General features: G+C 30.7%; 4 protein-coding genes across 4 annotated transcripts; 1 reads left to right on the top strand and 3 right to left on the bottom strand.

The window, feature by feature from the left end:
* Positions 1–2,093: 2,093 nt before the first annotated feature.
* LOC128959107 (junctophilin-1-like) lies at positions 2,094–4,928 on the bottom strand. Its single transcript, XM_054305050.1, has 2 exons — positions 4,406–4,928; positions 2,094–4,318 (listed from the first exon to the last, which is right to left on the bottom strand). Exons 1-2 carry the CDS (start codon positions 4,926–4,928, stop codon positions 2,106–2,108), a joined length of 2,736 nt encoding a protein of 911 aa, XP_054161025.1. The 3' UTR covers positions 2,094–2,105.
* A 3,918-nt stretch (positions 4,929–8,846) lies between these two features.
* Positions 8,847–10,250, bottom strand: LOC128959115 (very-long-chain (3R)-3-hydroxyacyl-CoA dehydratase hpo-8-like). Its single transcript, XM_054305057.1, has 3 exons — positions 10,009–10,250; positions 9,333–9,862; positions 8,847–9,141 (listed from the first exon to the last, which is right to left on the bottom strand). Exons 1-3 carry the CDS (start codon positions 10,074–10,076, stop codon positions 9,032–9,034), a joined length of 708 nt encoding a protein of 235 aa, XP_054161032.1. The 5' UTR covers positions 10,077–10,250; the 3' UTR covers positions 8,847–9,031.
* A 1,614-nt stretch (positions 10,251–11,864) lies between these two features.
* LOC128959108 (uncharacterized) lies at positions 11,865–13,175 on the top strand. The gene is made up of 3 exons (XM_054305051.1): positions 11,865–12,116; positions 12,568–12,744; positions 13,067–13,175. The coding sequence occupies exons 1-3, from the start codon at positions 11,908–11,910 to the stop codon at positions 13,173–13,175; spliced, it is 495 nt and encodes a 164-aa protein (XP_054161026.1). The 5' UTR covers positions 11,865–11,907.
* An 823-nt stretch (positions 13,176–13,998) lies between these two features.
* On the bottom strand, positions 13,999–17,116 carry LOC128959135 (phosphatidylinositol 4-kinase beta-like). Its single transcript, XM_054305077.1, has 3 exons — positions 14,623–17,116; positions 14,405–14,537; positions 13,999–14,337 (listed from the first exon to the last, which is right to left on the bottom strand). The coding sequence occupies exons 1-3, from the start codon at positions 17,034–17,036 to the stop codon at positions 14,032–14,034; spliced, it is 2,853 nt and encodes a 950-aa protein (XP_054161052.1). The 5' UTR covers positions 17,037–17,116; the 3' UTR covers positions 13,999–14,031.
* Positions 17,117–17,620: the final 504 nt, after the last annotated feature.

Here is a 17,620-nt window from a genome sequence, read left to right on the forward strand (position 1 = left end):
ATATATTTCAATTTACCTAATAATAATCATTTAGTTAGAAATATCTATTTTTAAAAATGTATAAAATAAATAGCAAAAAAATACATTAATATATAAAATAAATTGACTCACCAATATAGATATAATAATATATTTATAATTTATGTCTAATAATAAAATTGACATAAATATCTCCTAATTCAACAAAATTATTTATTTTTAAAAAATATTATATTTAAATAAATAAATATATATATATATATATAAATTTGAACCATTATAAATTTGTTAATATATAAAAATAAAATAACTTTCAGCTATTAGCTTAACAGTTAATATATCATATTTATATATATATATATATATATATATATATATATATATATAAATTTTTAAAATAAAATATAGTATATATATATATATATACTATAAAAAAATTTAGATAATATATATATATATTTACTGTATATAATCGTTACAACTATTTTTATTATTAATGCTCATTATTTTTATTTATTTTTATTTTTTTGTTTTGTAACTGTATTTTATGCAAAATCATTGGATTTTAGCCAAAAAAATACTAAAACGAAAAAAATCTATTTTTAAGTCCTCTTTATTTTGTTTTTCGTAGCATTTTTTTAAAAATAAAATAAAATAAGTCCTCATATAATATAAGTACAGTTTATATATAAAACAAAAGCTCACTTAAATAAAAATATTTTTTAAAATAAATACTAAATAAAAATAAATATTTTTTAATATATATATATATATATATAATTTAAACCACAAAATGAATGGCAATTGATGTCAATTCTTTTAAATGCAAATTCTTTAAATATTTATTATTTATTTATTTTTTATTATCATTTATATATATATATATATATATATATACTTATATATATATATATATATAAGTACTGTACTTTATAATCATTATAATAATTACTGTATTATCAGCATTATTATTATTACAGTATTATCATCATTATATTGTATAAATAAATTGTTTATTTATTTGTTTTCATGTATTTATTATTATTTATATATATATATATTCAATATATTATTAATTTTTTTGGTAATAAATTTTTAGGACGGCTTTTACATATAGCATAGTATATAAACAATCTGATATATATATATATAGGTAATTGACAAATTTTTTTCAATAATAATAATAATAATTTTTATATATCATATTTGATAGTATCAATAGTTAGGACAATGAAAAATATATTTATATAATTTAGAATAATATAATTAGAATATATATATATATATATTGAATAACAAATTTATTATTTTTTTAAATATATTTATATATATATATATTTAACAATAATATGTAATTTAAATTTGATTACTAAATCAAATTTGATATTATAATATATATATAAATATTGATATTATCTCATTTTAATATACTGTAATACCCTTATATAATCCATAATAATTATAAAAAATCATCAAAAAAATTGACAATTATTTTATTGTTTGTTTTAATTTTTTAATTAAACCAATTTTTTTTTCAAAAAAATCTGTATATAACTGACTCTCACTGATTAATAATAATAATAATATATTATTTTTTTAAAAATACATAACAAACAGTCTCTTTTGTGTGTATATCAAATAACCTGTCATTTGTCTCATTAGATATGATTTTTTTATTTTTGTTTTTTTTTGTTTTGAATAGTTTAGTGAACAAGAAATATAAGATATAATTATTATTTTTTTTTTTTAGAAAAACAATATATTATTTTCTGTCAATAAAACAATCTTTTAAAATAATAACTTATAATTTAAATATATTTTTTAATATATATATATATATATATATATATATGTACTGTATTTCAGATATAAATTAAATTCATTGAATCTTTTTTTTAACAATTTGTTTGTTAACATTTAAAAAAAATACAAACCAATACTGAATATTATTATTATAATACTAACAATAATAACAGTAATGTATTTTTTTGGTTAACAAATTTCAATAACAAATTTAATTTATATAATTAATTAATTAATTAATTATTAAAAAAAACAAATCTATCATTCAATTCATCTGAAAATTTTTTTTTGTGTTATATATTTCTCTCTCTCTCTCTTTCATTTCAAATCAATAATTTAAAAAATAATATAAACAATGATATATTGATTACAAGTACTAACATAACTAACTGTTGCCTATTTAGCCAATTAGTAAACCGAGGATTTGTTAGATAGAGTAATGGATTTCGCGATAGCTTTTCCTTGAGCTCCAGTTCCTGGCGTTGCTGTTCCCGTCGGTTGTGTGACAATACGGATACTTCTTCGCGACTCATCATCGGTTTGTTAACCTGTTTGACAACGTTTGGCTGTAGCGATGGTTTACGTTTCAGACCACCACCTCCTCCACCACCGCCGCCGCCGGCACTTAGCTTCTGGTTATGATTTTGAGCAGCAGTTGGTATTGTTGGCGGTCTGTATAGTGAGGCTGTCCTCCATTGTTTAGGCTGAGGACCTGAGGACTCGTCGAAAGTATCTTCGTTTTCATAGTCATTGTTATTATTATTATTATCGTTATTAATACCACCCGAAGTGCCGGCCACTGCCGCTGCCGTCCGAAACTGTTGTTTAAGGCATTCATCAAGGCTTACACCCGCCGCCGCCGCTAACGGATCGCCGCCGGGTGTCGACGGGATTTGGGATTTATTATTAAAATTCATTAATAAATTTCTATTACTACCGCTACTACTTGTATTAAATGGTTGGACATCGGGAGGTAAGGGATTATAATTAGAAAACCTATTATTATTTAAATTACTAATATTTTGAACATTAGATGATATCATTGGATTTGTCGAAGAATTAGGAGAAAATGATCGCTGCTTTTGTATGTTTGAGTATTTTGATACCAGTGTCTGGTATTGATCAAAATGATCGCTAAATGTCTGTCCAAACGGATCGTTGGTCATCGATGGTATCGACGACTGTTGATAGTTAGGATGGTGTGGCAGTAGTTGATGGACACTTGATTGTTGTTGTTGTTGGTGGTGTTGTTGTCTACTAAAGTTGTGTTGTGGTTGCATATGATGTGGCAATTGGTTTGGCAACTGCTGCTGAAGCATACGGTGCTGTTGTTGTTGTTGGGGTTGTAGTCCGTGTTGAGGATAGATAGCCTGTTGTTGTTGTGTTGCCATCGATGACTGATTATTATGTGTACGGAAACTGCCTCGACGTCCGCCAAACGGTTCGTTAGGGTCGAGAAACTGTCGGTTGGCGGCGGCGACGTTTGGATTGTTTGGCTGAATGGCGTTTCGGTTATCCAGCGGTGGTTGGTGTCCGGGGCCGCCGACGCCGCCACCGCCGCCGCTGTCGCGAGTGTTTCGCCTGATCTGCGAAAAGTCGGACAGCCGTCGCCTGAGCGGTGCGTCCAAGGAATGAGACTGACTCAGATCGATACCGCCGTACTGTTTGGCCGTAATGTAGGCCATTTGGGAGTCGTTGCGGGCCGAACCGGCACCAAAATCGGCTTGTTCGGCTTTCGATCGGGCCGTCGATGTACGACTCACAGCAATATCCGACTTTTGTAGGGCAATCTGTTGGGCTCTATGGGCGGCCACAATGGCCGACTCGATACGTTCCCGTACTTTCGACGATCGTATAACAAACAAATGTTTTTTCCTGACATTAGTGACCAACTGATTGTTCTTGTATTTGCCCTCTTCCCGAGTACCGTCCCTGAATATGGTCGCACCGTAGCCGTACTTTTTATTGTTATACCATTCGCCTTCATACCGGAGCCCGTCCGACCGTTCGCATACACCGAAACCGCATCGCTTATCGTTTTTCCATTCGCCAGCATACGTTTCGGTAGTGGTCGGATCGCTTATGTCGCCGTTTTGCGATAGAAACGATGCATTTGAGCCGACATCCTGGTCCTGATCTTTGAACGAAGCGGCCGAACCAGTTTCCGAAGCTTCTCGGGACGATACCAACGACGGTGTCGTCGACTTATTRGATTTGACATCAATATCGCCGGTCGATCGTTGTTTTCKSAGTCGCAAGTTTTTGAACAGAAAATTCCCSCGAATTCCCGATGTTTTCTCGACCAACGAATTACGGCGTTTACCGCTATCGCGAAACGAGTTACGGGCAACCAMTACGAAACCTCCGCGTACAATATCCCTGCGTTGATCGCCCATTTGGGACTCGCCCTCAGTGTCCAGCGACTGTAGCGATGCATTCGTAGCGCTGGTCACTATGGCTTTTGTAATGTTACAGTGGCCGTACGGTGCCGACGATCGGACACCGTAGCCGTGTCGCATACCTCTTAACCATTGGCCTACAAAACAAAAAATACATATTAAATAATACAATTGATTTTTTTATCGGGTATACTGCCGCGCGGCATATATTTATATATATATACCTTGATAGGTACCGCCATCGGCATAGGTTTCCGACCCGTAGCCATCCTGTAGACCGTTAGCCCAGGTGCCCTCGTATTTGGCATTGGACAGTAGACTGGCCCGTACACCGTACCGGCCCTTATAGCCTTGTGTCCATTCGCCTTTGTAGACCCATTTGCCCCTGTATTCCACACCGATACCGTGCCGTTTACCGTTTTGCCATTGGCCTTCGAAAGTGGCACCCGACGGCCACTTATAGACGCCGCTAACCTCGAAACCGTAGTGCCACGACCCCGAATATTCGCCCTGACCTTTAGGTCCGGTACATATGCCGTGTCCGTGAGCTTTGCCGTCGTGCCAGCCGCCACAGTAGGTACCGCCGTCGTCGAAATCAAAGCGGCCACCGTTTATGACGCCAACACTACCGGCGGTAACGCCGGTTACTTGTTGTTGTTGTTGTAGCGGTTGTATCGGTTGCGGTAATAAGTGTTGTTGTTGTTGTTGTTGAGGAGGGGGTAATGTTTGTTGGGCTAAATTTGACATTTTTTCGGGTATTATTATTATTAAYTTTTTTTGTTTGTTGTTGTATTGATAATTATAATCCAAATTTTTTTTATGTCGATAATTATTAATTTAGTTTTTTGTTGTCAATTATATTACATATTTTTTTCTGGATAATTGATTGATTGATTATTATTATTATATTAAATATAAATAATTAACCAAGGTCCTGGTGTTTGCAGTATATATATAATTTATATATATTGTAAATCTGTAAATAGTAATAATGAATTATAACAAAATAAATATACAAAATTAGATTTAATTAATTAATTAGATAATTAGCAAAATAATAATAAATCTAACTAACAAACAAAAAAAGTTTATTATTTCAAAAATTTAAGGATGTTTATTGTAATTTATATAAATATATATACTATGATATATATATATATATATATATATATACAAAATATATTATAAAAGATAAACATTTTTTTCTGTGTGTGTGTGTGTTTGGTGTCTAACCTAACTCATGGATTAGTTTTTTTTTCTCTCTCGAAACAATTTATCACAATTTATTTATATATAAATAATTTAAATAACATTTTATAGCGAGACTTAAGAGAAAGAAAGTAAAGAGAGAGAGAGAGAGAGAGAGAGAGAGAAAGAGAGAGAGAGAGGATATACTAAAATAATTATTATTAGTTTTCAATGGTATGACAATGTATAATATGGAGCCCATAACTAAATGTGATGTTTAAAAAAAAAAATTTTTTTTCATTGTAATACAAATACGATTAGAAAAATTTATAAATAAATTTCTCTCTCTCTCTYTCTCTCTCTCTCTCTCTCTCTCTCTCTCTCTCTCTCTCTCTCTCTCTCTCTCTCTCTCTCTCTGTGTATTCAAATATACAGACATTGTGTGTGTGTGTGTGTGTGTGTGTGTGTGTGTGTTGTGTGTGTGTGTGTGTGTGTGTGTGTGTGTGTGTGTGTGTGTGTGTGTGTGTTAGCACAAAAAAACATATGTACAGTATTACTACCACTAACCAAAAAATATATAGTAAATTGTATATTATATTATAGATTATAAAAATATATTTTTAAAAATTTAAATACATATAATTTATATATATCATAGTAAAATGTTGAAAATTGTATTAATCATTTTTGGCTACATTTTACATATGATTCACACATATTTTGCTCTCTCTCTCTCTCTCTCTCTCTCTCTCTCTCTCTCTCTCTTTCAAGTCTCCATCGGTGCCAAAATCAGTATCACTAATATTTCAAGTTTCATCGATTATATTATTACTATACAGAATATACATATATATATATATATATACAGTATATACTATATAGATATTTAAAAATATATAAAAATTTAATATTATTATTGAATATACAAATTATAGTATAATTTAACAATAAGTTCAACATTTTTACGACTATTATATTAATATATACAGAGTATGTGAGTTATGTGTTTGCTCTCTCTCTCTCTCTCTCTCCCATTGATGTTAAATATTTAACTAAATGTTACAAATTTAATGTATAAATAGTATAAAATATTTATACTGTATATATATATACTGTATATATTTATATAAATTTTTTTATAGTAAATATTAAGCGTTTTAATATTAATAATACTATAATACTATACCTTTTTTTTTATTAAATAAAATAAAAATTATTTCAACACAAAATATTTATATATTTTTTCAATGTCTAATTACTAATAATCATAATAATAATGATTTATAATAATTATAATAATAGTTATATAGTATAAGACACTTGATTAAAATTTTCATTTCAACGAAACAACAAATTTAAATTAAACAAATTATTATTATATTATAATTTTATGATTAATTAAATTAAATGACTATTTTTTTGGTTTGTAATGTTATTGACGACAACATTATCATCAGTAGAGTTGATATATTAATAATTAAAAAATAATAATAATAAAAACATAGTTTAATATATGATATATCCTTTTTGGTTGCATATAAATTATATCCACAAAAAAATCATATATAAATATATAATATATATATATATATATATTTAATTAGTTAACACAAGTTTTTTTTAATATATATATATAGCGAGAAAAACAACAACAATTGGTTTCATAATAATAACAACACTTTTATTAGTAAATTATTATTTTATTTTATTTTTTTTTGGAGATAACAATATTGATAACAACCAAATAAATTAATTGATAACAAATTAATTTTAATCCAAACAAACAAACAAATTAATTGAAAAAAAACAAACAAATAAAATAAAAGAATATAATTTTTTAATATATAAAAATTCTTTGCAAATAAATATAATATATATTTTATATATATATATATATATATCATATAAATATATATAGATATATACTGTATATATATATGTGTGTATATATATATACACACAGTATAACTGGATGGCAATGTGGTGTTGTTATACCGACACCATTACCATTCTTATGGCATTCTTGTCCATATACGACATCCCCTACTACTCCTTCAGCACATACATGCATACATACACACACACACATACACATACATATACATACATACATACATACATACATACATACATACATACATACATACATACATACATACATACATACATACATACACACACACATACACATACACACATACACACATACACACATACACACACACATACACATATACACATATACACATATACACATATACACATACACACATACACATACACACACACATACACACACACATACACACACACATACACACACACACACACACACACACACACACATAGTCATTGACGGCACCGACTCTTTGCATCACTTTTGATGCCAAACCAAAGTCTTAGAGCGCATTCTCATCCAATGTCTTCACTTTCTCTCTCTCTCTCTCTCTCTCTCTCTCTCTCTCTCATCTGTGTCTCCAGTCTTAAGAAGTCTTACTCTAGTTATATATATATATATTCAGACAACACTTACCGATAAATTTGTTTTTTTTAAAACGTTTTTATTTTACATATATATATGTGTATATATTTTTAGAAAATATTATATATATACAGTATATATATATATATGCCATACCTCTCTTGCACGACACGACACGACACACACACACACACACACACACACACACACACACACACATACATACACAAGCTTTTTGTATTTTATGCCAAGTATTAAGTATTAAAAAATAAACCATTTATTTCATATAAATTATATATTAGTTTCAATGTATAATAATAAAAAACCACAATAATATATATATATATATAATAATCATAATAATATTAATAATAACAATAAAAATAAGTATATAATATTGTATATCGTTTTTTTTGTTTGTTTGTAAATTACATTAACAAACTAATTGTAAGTTATTTTTGTTACCCATACTATTGTTTGTAGATAGATATGTAGATAAAAATAAATTGCTATTAAATTTATATATATTGATATATAAATTAATAATTTATTGTTTTTTTTTGTTTGTTTATGTGTATCACTCATTCAATTAAGTAAAAATTAGTTTATAATAATAAAAATAATTAACCTAGACACTAAATTCAAGTACAAAATATTTTTACCATTAATATAAGTTTACAGTATATTCAACAACAATAAAAAAAATAATCAATATTTGAACCCAAAATTATTAATATTATTACCGGTACATACAGTATATAAATAAACATATATTTAATATATATATATAAATATATATAAAATATATTGCTATAATATTTTATTTTTAATAATTTTTTACCTTATAATAATTATATATATATATATATATATATATATTCAACAACAATAACAATAAACTAATGCACCGTAATTACTATATATATATATATATATATATATATAAAACAATTAAATTATAGAAAACTAAAATATATTTAAAAAAAAACAATTATTAATAAAAAAACAATTATTAATAAAAAAAACAATTATAGTTAACTGTAAAAAAACTATTATTATTATTATTGATATTATTGCTCACACACACACATAGGATATACCACACATGTATAGCTCATGTATGGTACAGTACACTTAGAGCTTATGTATGCGGTGGTGGTATCGCTGGATCAATTGGTAGTCATTTAGTTTTTTGATGACATGTACTAGACTTGCTGTTAATTGTTGGCGAACCGGTACCCAAAACTTTTTTCCGCTGAGCAATCATATAAAAATATAATTGAGGAAAAACTATACACAACAAAAAAATAAATAATATAATTAAAACAGTAATTAATATTATAATAAAAAAAAATATTAATAATAATTATATTTAAAATAAAACTACAATTATTAATATATATATATATATAAAAAACTAGAGAAGCAATTAATTTCTAATTAATTAATTAAAAAATACATAATAATAATACAATACTTACAGGGAATATACCCCAACATAATGGCCACCAAACCGTAATGATAGTAAAAGGAAAAGTTAGCAAAATTTGGTAAACTTAGAGAATAGAGGCCACTGTCCCGTATGTACGGTATGGCCGCAACCATTGTCAACAGTTCACCGGATACCCCGAGCGGGTACAACACAATAAACAGTGTATATCGGAGCCAAGTGAGGACATAGGGTACCTGATCGTAGATATTCAGTGCATAGTACATATAGCGGGTCATTTCGGCCAACGACCAGGCAATCAGTAGCATCGGTACGCCAATACTTGTACGGGAGTCGGCCACTGGTAACAGTATACCCCAGACAACTACCAATCGGGAGAAAATTTGGACAAACGTTTGGAAGGCATTGGACGGAACCAATCGTACCAAACAGTGGCCGACTTCGATCAGCTGTAGTGACTGGAAAATGGTTAGCGATAGCTGAACCCGATCGTAGGCACCGGTAAACTTGCCGCCGGTGGCCAACACATGGCCGACAATTATTATCAATCCGTATGACCAACTGTTTTGTGTGGCGGAGGAGAGGAAAGGTATCCACAAAACAAAAAAAAACAATTAGTATCTGTCTATTGATATGTTTGATGACTGACTGACTGTCCAAATATGCCGACCGACCGATTGGTGGTCTATATCTGTATATAGACTTACCCGAAAAATTGTACCAAATTATAGCCAAACAGATACAGTTTGGCAGCGGATGTGTCTTTTAAGGCCATTATTGGATGTATGGATCAGATCCTACTAATAGACTGTTTGTTTTTCAGACACACACACACACACAGACAGACAGTCAGGTCAGACAACCAACCAAACAGACAGTCAGACACTTAGTGATTGTTTGTTAAACTGTTTGTTAGAAAATGTTTGTCAAACTAATTGGGTTGTATTGTGTGTGTGTGTGTGTGTGTGTGTTATATACAGTACAGTAACAGTTATACTAACATTATTTATATACTGTATATAAAATAATAATTCAATCAATTGAGAAAAAAAATAGCGCTAGAGATCCTCATTTTAGTATTATGGGTAATACTAGAGGTCCTGTACTACTACTTGACATTAGTTTACATTTGATATCTATGGTAACTAAATATTTGGTCAACTTTTTTGACACTACTCTTAAATTACGTTATCATATTTATTGCTATTAAGCTATTGTGTAAGCAATAAATATGATAACGTAATTTAAGAGTAGTGTCAAAAAAGTTGACCAAATATTTAGTTACCATAGATATCAAATGTAAACTAATGTCAAGTAGTAGTACAGGACCTCTAGTATTACCCATAATACTAAAATGAGGATCTCTAGCGCTATTTTTTTTCTCAATTGATTGAATTATTATTTTATAATCATATAATTATTTAATAATACAATTATATAGTTACAAACAAACAAAAAATATTTAACATACATAATTAAAAAAGGGCCCGAGTCTTCGGAACCTCTTATTCATTGTACTGTACATTGTATACTAAACATTTTTTTAAAAACAAATTCAGTACCTTTTTATGTACAAAAAGTTTATGTATGTATATGTATGTGTGTCTATGTATGTGTGTGTATATATATATGTATGTGTGTGTGTCTATGTATGTGTATGTATGTGTGTATATATATATGTATGTGTGTGTGTCTATGTATGTGTATGTATGTGTGTATATATATGTGTGTGTGTGTCTATGTATGTGTGTATATATATATATGTATGTGTGTGTGTCTATGTATGTATATGTATGTGTGTCTATGTATGTGTGTATATATATATATATATGTATGTGTGTGTGTCTATGTATGTATATGTATGTGTGTCTATGTATGTGTGTATATATATATATATATGTGTGTGTGTCTATGTATGTGTATGTATGTGTGTGTATATATATATATGTGTGTGTGTCTATGTATGTGTATGTGTATGTGTGTATCTATGTGTGTGTACTTAATACGATTCATACCTTTAAATGTAATTTTTGTGTGTGTATATTTCTATGTATTTTTCCATTTAAATTTATTTTTAATAATATTTATAACTAAATATCGTATAATAATAATAATAATAATAATAATAATAATAATAATTTATTGAGTAAATTATAACCAAAAATAATATCATAAGTTAAACATTAATACTGTAATAATTATAATCTAATATTTTAACTTTAATATTTTTAGACAACAATATAACTAAAACATATGATAAGGTATGTATGTGTATGTGTATGTGTATGTGTATGTGTATGTGTATGTGTATGTGTATGTGTATGTGTATGTGTGTGTGTGTGTGTGTGTGTGTGTGTATGTGTGTATGTGTATATGTGTATATGTGTATGTGTGTATGTGTATATGTATGTGTATGTGTGTATGTGTATATGTATATGTTTATGTGTGTATGTGTATGTTTTTGTACATTTTTAACATTTTAATCATTATTGTATAAAAATATAATACTCTACTAATAATTATTATTATATATAAATATAAAATTTCCATTCATTTAGTGGTAGTTTTGGTTTAAAGAGACTATAAAAGCAAACATATATTGAAAAATGGGTTTCAATAGGAAACGATTATTTGGATCTAACAGACAGTCTTCGGTATTATTGCTTAGAAAAGCTATACTCAACAACAGATCCATGGGTTCTGTCAAACCTATACAACATGAGGTCGAGATTGCCTTCAAACGTGGATCTGCTTTGTTAGCTAAATGGGATGAATTGGCCGTTAAGACAGACATTGAGACTCACATTTCCAAAGAGTATGTGCTCTCTCTCTCTCTCTCTCTCTCTCTGTCTCTCTCTSTCTCTCTCTGTCTCTCTCTCTCTCTCTCTCTCTCTCTCTCTCTCTCTCTCTCTCTCTCTCTCTCTCTCTCTCTCTCTCTCTCTCTCTCTCTCTCTCTCTCTCTCTCTCTCTCTCTCTCTCTCTCTCTCTCTCTCTCTCTCTCTCTCTCTCTCTCTCTCTCTCTCTCTCTCTCTCTCTCTCTCTCTCTCTCTCTCTCTCTCTCTCTCTCTCTCTCTCTCTCTCTCTCTCTCTCTCTCTCTCTCTCTCTCTCTCTCTCTCTCTCTCTCTCTCTCTCTCTCTCTCTCTCTCTCTCTCTCTCTCTCTCTCTCTCTGTCTCTCTCTCTCTTTCATCTAATTTGATTCACTAATTGATTGATTGTTTTGTTGTTGTTTTTTTTAATTATCAATTTGTTTGGTTGAAACAACAGTTCATTGGTTAACCTAAATGAAAAACTACTTGTTTTTCATCAATTAGATGATGATTGTCGTACAGACCATCCAAGACATATGCGTATAGATGTTGAGGACTACACCTATTTTAGGTCTCAGTTGATTAGTTCGCTCTCAAAAATCATGAAACGGTCGGCCAATTGGCGGTCAATCAGGTATATTGATTGGCATTTGACACGACATTGTATTTGATATATATATATATTAGAGCCGACGATTCACACCCCAGATATAACCCAAACAAACAAACAAACATTAAAAAAAACATTAAAAATTTTAAGTACGGTTTTTAACCCCCCCCCCACCCCCACCCGTGTGTGTATGTGTGTGTGTATGTGTGTGTGTGTGTGTGTGTGTGTGACCCGAATTGTGTTGACCTGAATTGTCGGCCAAACTTTTTTTTTTTTTTTTTTTTAAAAAAAACTTAAAACATTAAAACTTATAATTAACTAAAAATTTTTGTTTTTTAATTATCAGATCGTTTAGTCTATGTGTACGTGATTTGCATAATGATATCCAAGACTTTTTCAGTCTAAACACTACTCTGGAAGTCTCATCTGAAGACTCAGATGGATATGACAGTTGAGATGATAATAATAATAATAATGTTATTAAAAGATTTTTTTTTTTAATTTATTGTAAAAAATTAATTCATTTCACTATTTTTTTTTTTTTTAAATCATTCATTGAAAACAATAATTGTTTTTGTATTTTAATTACAAAAAAAAAAATTTTATAACTTAAATGCAAATAAAATGATTTTTTAATCATAAAAAACAATTATAACTTTTTTTAATATTTATAATTAATATACAATTTGTTTTATATACCGATATAAAATATATTGTAATATAAATTTTTTTTATAACTGTTTTTATTGTATTTAAAAAAAAAAATCAAAATATTTCGATGATTTTTAATAATAATTTCAGTTAAAAAAAGTCAAAATTATTATATTTTATTTATTAATATTTTATAAATTAAAAAAATATTTTTGTTATATATATATATACAGTATATTTAGATATGATTATATCATACTATTGTATCTTATATTTATTAATATACAAGTTATAAATTATAACAAATATATTTTTGAAAATTTTTTAATGTTATATATATACTTAATTATTATTCGATAAATAATAACTTTTTTTTTAATTATTCAATTGTAAATATAATTAGTAGAAAAATTGTCAAAATTTTACTAATAATAATAATTATTATAATAATATCAATATCTGTATGTATATAACAATCCATAATTATTTTTTGTTTGTTTATAATAATAATAATTAATTTACAAATTTGTTTATACAATATAATGTAATATAAATTTTTATTTAACAGTATTTACTGGATATATATATATTTATTTAAATAATCCAAATATTTCAATGATTTTTACTAATAATTATTATTATTTAGTATTAGATTAGTGTTCAAAGTATGCCATTTGTTAGATACTGAAACCCGTCGTACAGTTTCGTAGTCAACGAATGTATGGACGACTCGACCATTGAGTCGACCTCCAGTTGTAGCTGTTCTTCAGTTAAGCCCATATGAAACCTTTCGCGCAGACATCGGACAGTTGACGGGCCGTTACTAAAACAGGCTAACTGTGTGTTTGCCTGTAATATCTCGACAATGGTTACGATTTTTTCGTTATGTTTTCGGGCAGCTATCAGACCCTGTAGTATCAGTATTTTGAAATATTCAAACATATCGGAGCCCAGACCTCCCATTACCTGTAAATAATTAATAATAAATTATTAAAAAAAAGTTAAAAATTATTATTATTTTTATTTGAATTACATCAACAAATTCTTGTGTCAATTTGAACGGCGAGTTCTCGAATCCGAGATTTTTCGGTGAATTCGATAAAATAAAACCAAAATCAATATGAATTATATGGCCCTCAGAGTCGAGTAATATATTTCCGTTATGTCTTATTGTAAAACAAAAAAATTAATTAATTTAATATTATTTTTGTTGAATCAATATTGACTGCAATATAGAGTATAATTAGTTACCTGTCTTTAACTTGGATCAGATAAGAGACCAGACAATAGGCGGCACACGATTGGACAAAATTTTGTTGGGCTGTTATAAACTGTTCGCTGGTTTGCGGACCAAATTCTTTGATAAAATAGTCGAGAATCGATAGTTTACAGTGTTTTTTAATTTGATGTAATGAAACGGTATTGAGTATGACTTCGATGAGTCCCGATTCGCCGGAAGTAACCAGAATTTTGTACGGTTTCAACCAAAGGGGTACCCGTTCCTGTTGCCATATCTTTTGCAAACTGGCCAACAGCTGGTAGGCCATCAGTTCCTGTCGTAAGTCGTCACCGCATTTGACAATAGCAGCCAACAGACGCCAATTCGACAGATGTCCGAACGGTGACGACTGGCGAATTCGGCTAACTTTTTCATCCCACGGTTCTTTGAGTGCGGCAGCCGACGGATCGTCCGGACATCGTTGGAAACTAGTTTTCGGTGCATTGTTAATGGTTTCGCTCAGTCGTCGACGTATATCGCCGGCGGCCACAAACACTGGCGGATTATGGCCACCATTATTACCATCGGTACCATTACTGGTACCCGAATCCTGCGACAACTGCGATATCGTATCCTTATCGTAGCCACTCATTCGCAGCCTATACTGTTTGGATACTTCGTCATCTTCGGGTGTCCAACAATCGCTATCGTCCAACAATACCGACGGATAACAACTGCTAATATGATTACTGCTGGCGATACGGGTTATCGTCGGAACCGTTGTTGTTGTTGTCTTAACTGCTGCTATACTACTGGTACTCTGATTTTGGGCAAACTCTACTAAATTTTCTTCGGATTTCGTTTGCCTTAAACTCAGATTAGTTTGTTTGACCGGAATCGGCGTAGCATTGATATCGTCCACTTCGATAACTTCGACACATATCAGATACGGTGCCCTATCTTTCGAGTTCAACAATACGGCCGCCTGTGGCGGTACTCTGACAATCATATGTTTGGCATCGTGTATGGGCAGCCATACACGGGCCGGCAGATTCATATTCAGTTGCATTAGTTCGGCAATCAGGCGCTGAGATTTCACTTCTTTAGCTGGAACTGCTTGCAGACGTAGGCCAATGTTGATCAAGCATTTGATAAACTCGTATTGGGCGGTCAGCCGGGGAGCACCGCAATGGCAGACCACACGCTCGCCCCGGCCGAGTAGTTCATTGCAAAGGCTGACACAGGCAGTAAAACATACGCATCCGTTATCGAATGCGTGACCCGATTGCGGATCACCTAAATTTAGTCGACCGCCGACGCCGTTATGATGATGTCCGCCGCCGCCGCTGCCGCTAATCATTGGCGACCGTAGCGATTGGTTGCGCAACGATAGCGACGGATTATAGCAACTAAAATCACTGTACGATCGCTGATGAGTTTTCTGATGGTGGTGATGAAATTTTTGATGAAGTGCTGCTGATGATGATGTTGTTGATGATGATTGATCCGAACCGTTGATCAACTTTTGCGGCAGCGGTGACGCTGTCGGTAGTGGTGGTGGTGGCGACAGCTCCGGCTGACTATTGTCTACAGCAATCACCGATAAGCTATCATTTGTATTATTATTATTATGATTATTGTGATGATTATTATGAAGGGAACAGTCAGGTGTTGGTTGTTGTTGTGGTGGTGGCGGTGGTTGAGGTGTTGTCTGTTTCTTTGGACGCAACTCTTCCGATAGAATGAGATTTCTTAGTTTAAGACCCAACGATTTTCGTCGGGAATTGGATGGCTTGGGTATGGCTGCCGACGAATAGACTGTATCGTTGCAGAAGGCGTTCAACAGCCAGACCAGCTGTAGGGAGAAGTGGCTACTGTTACGGCATCGGCTTACGAGATACGGATGCAAGGCTTCGGCAATTTCCTGATGATGTATATACAGTGTGATTAGTTGCGGCAAATAAAAGTCAACCTCTTGGTCGCCGAAAGTAAACATACGATTACCCAAATAGGATAATACACCCAATTCTTTGGATTTAAACAAATACATGATTGCCAGAGACATGTCAAACAATTTCGACTCGAATAGCCGTAAAAGCCACGACCCTTTCGGTACGGTCACTGCCGCCGACGCCGACGCGGCCGCCGCTGTAGTCAAACTACTACTGCTGCTGATGCTAGTAGTGATGGTGGCCTCCGATGTTRTTGTTTGGCCGCCGCCGACAATCGCCTGTTGGTCATCGCTTGACTGTCTTCTAGCTGTTGTTGTTGTTGTTGTTGTCTGTGAATCGTCATCTGTTGGCGTCGACTGCGGTGGCGGCTGTTGTACGGCCACTACTACTACTTCTTCGCCATCTTCGGCGTCAAACGTTGTGTTGTTGTTGTTGTTGATGACGGCGGCAATGGTATCGATGACCGCTGCTGAAGACATTATCGTCTCAATCATTAACTAATAGGATATATATATTATATGATATGATATTATCAATGGTTTCGGTGGTGTTGTTGGCGGCGATGATGATGATTGTGTCCATCAATTGTTGGTCCCATCATATCATTCAATGATAATAATAATCTTCAATTCAATAGTAAATAAACTCAATAGCGATGAGTCGTATATTAAATAATAATAATAATAATAATTATTATTATTATTATAACAATAGATAGTTAATAGTAATTATATTATATTAAATAATACATGATATCTATAGACAATAATAATAATAATAATTAAATTGTTTACAAATTGTTTATCAAAAAACAAAACATTTAAAACATATCAACAAAAAAATAAACAATAGTTTTATTACTGTATTGTTATTATTATTATTATTATTATTATTATTATTATTATTATTATTATTATTATTATTAAAACATTTGACACATCAAACAATTATAATAACAATTATTTTTTGTTTAAATATTAATATACTATTAATTGAATTTTAATGTTTAAAACACTACACATACAAAATAACCCACAAATTAATATTATTATTATTAATTTAGTTATAATATATTATT

Source organism: Oppia nitens, unplaced genomic scaffold, assembly GCF_028296485.1.
Source record: "Oppia nitens isolate AA-2021 unplaced genomic scaffold, nextdenovo-longstitch-racon4-pilon3 scaffold41_pilon_pilon_pilon, whole genome shotgun sequence".
Lineage (NCBI taxonomy): Eukaryota > Metazoa > Arthropoda > Arachnida > Sarcoptiformes > Oppiidae > Oppia > Oppia nitens.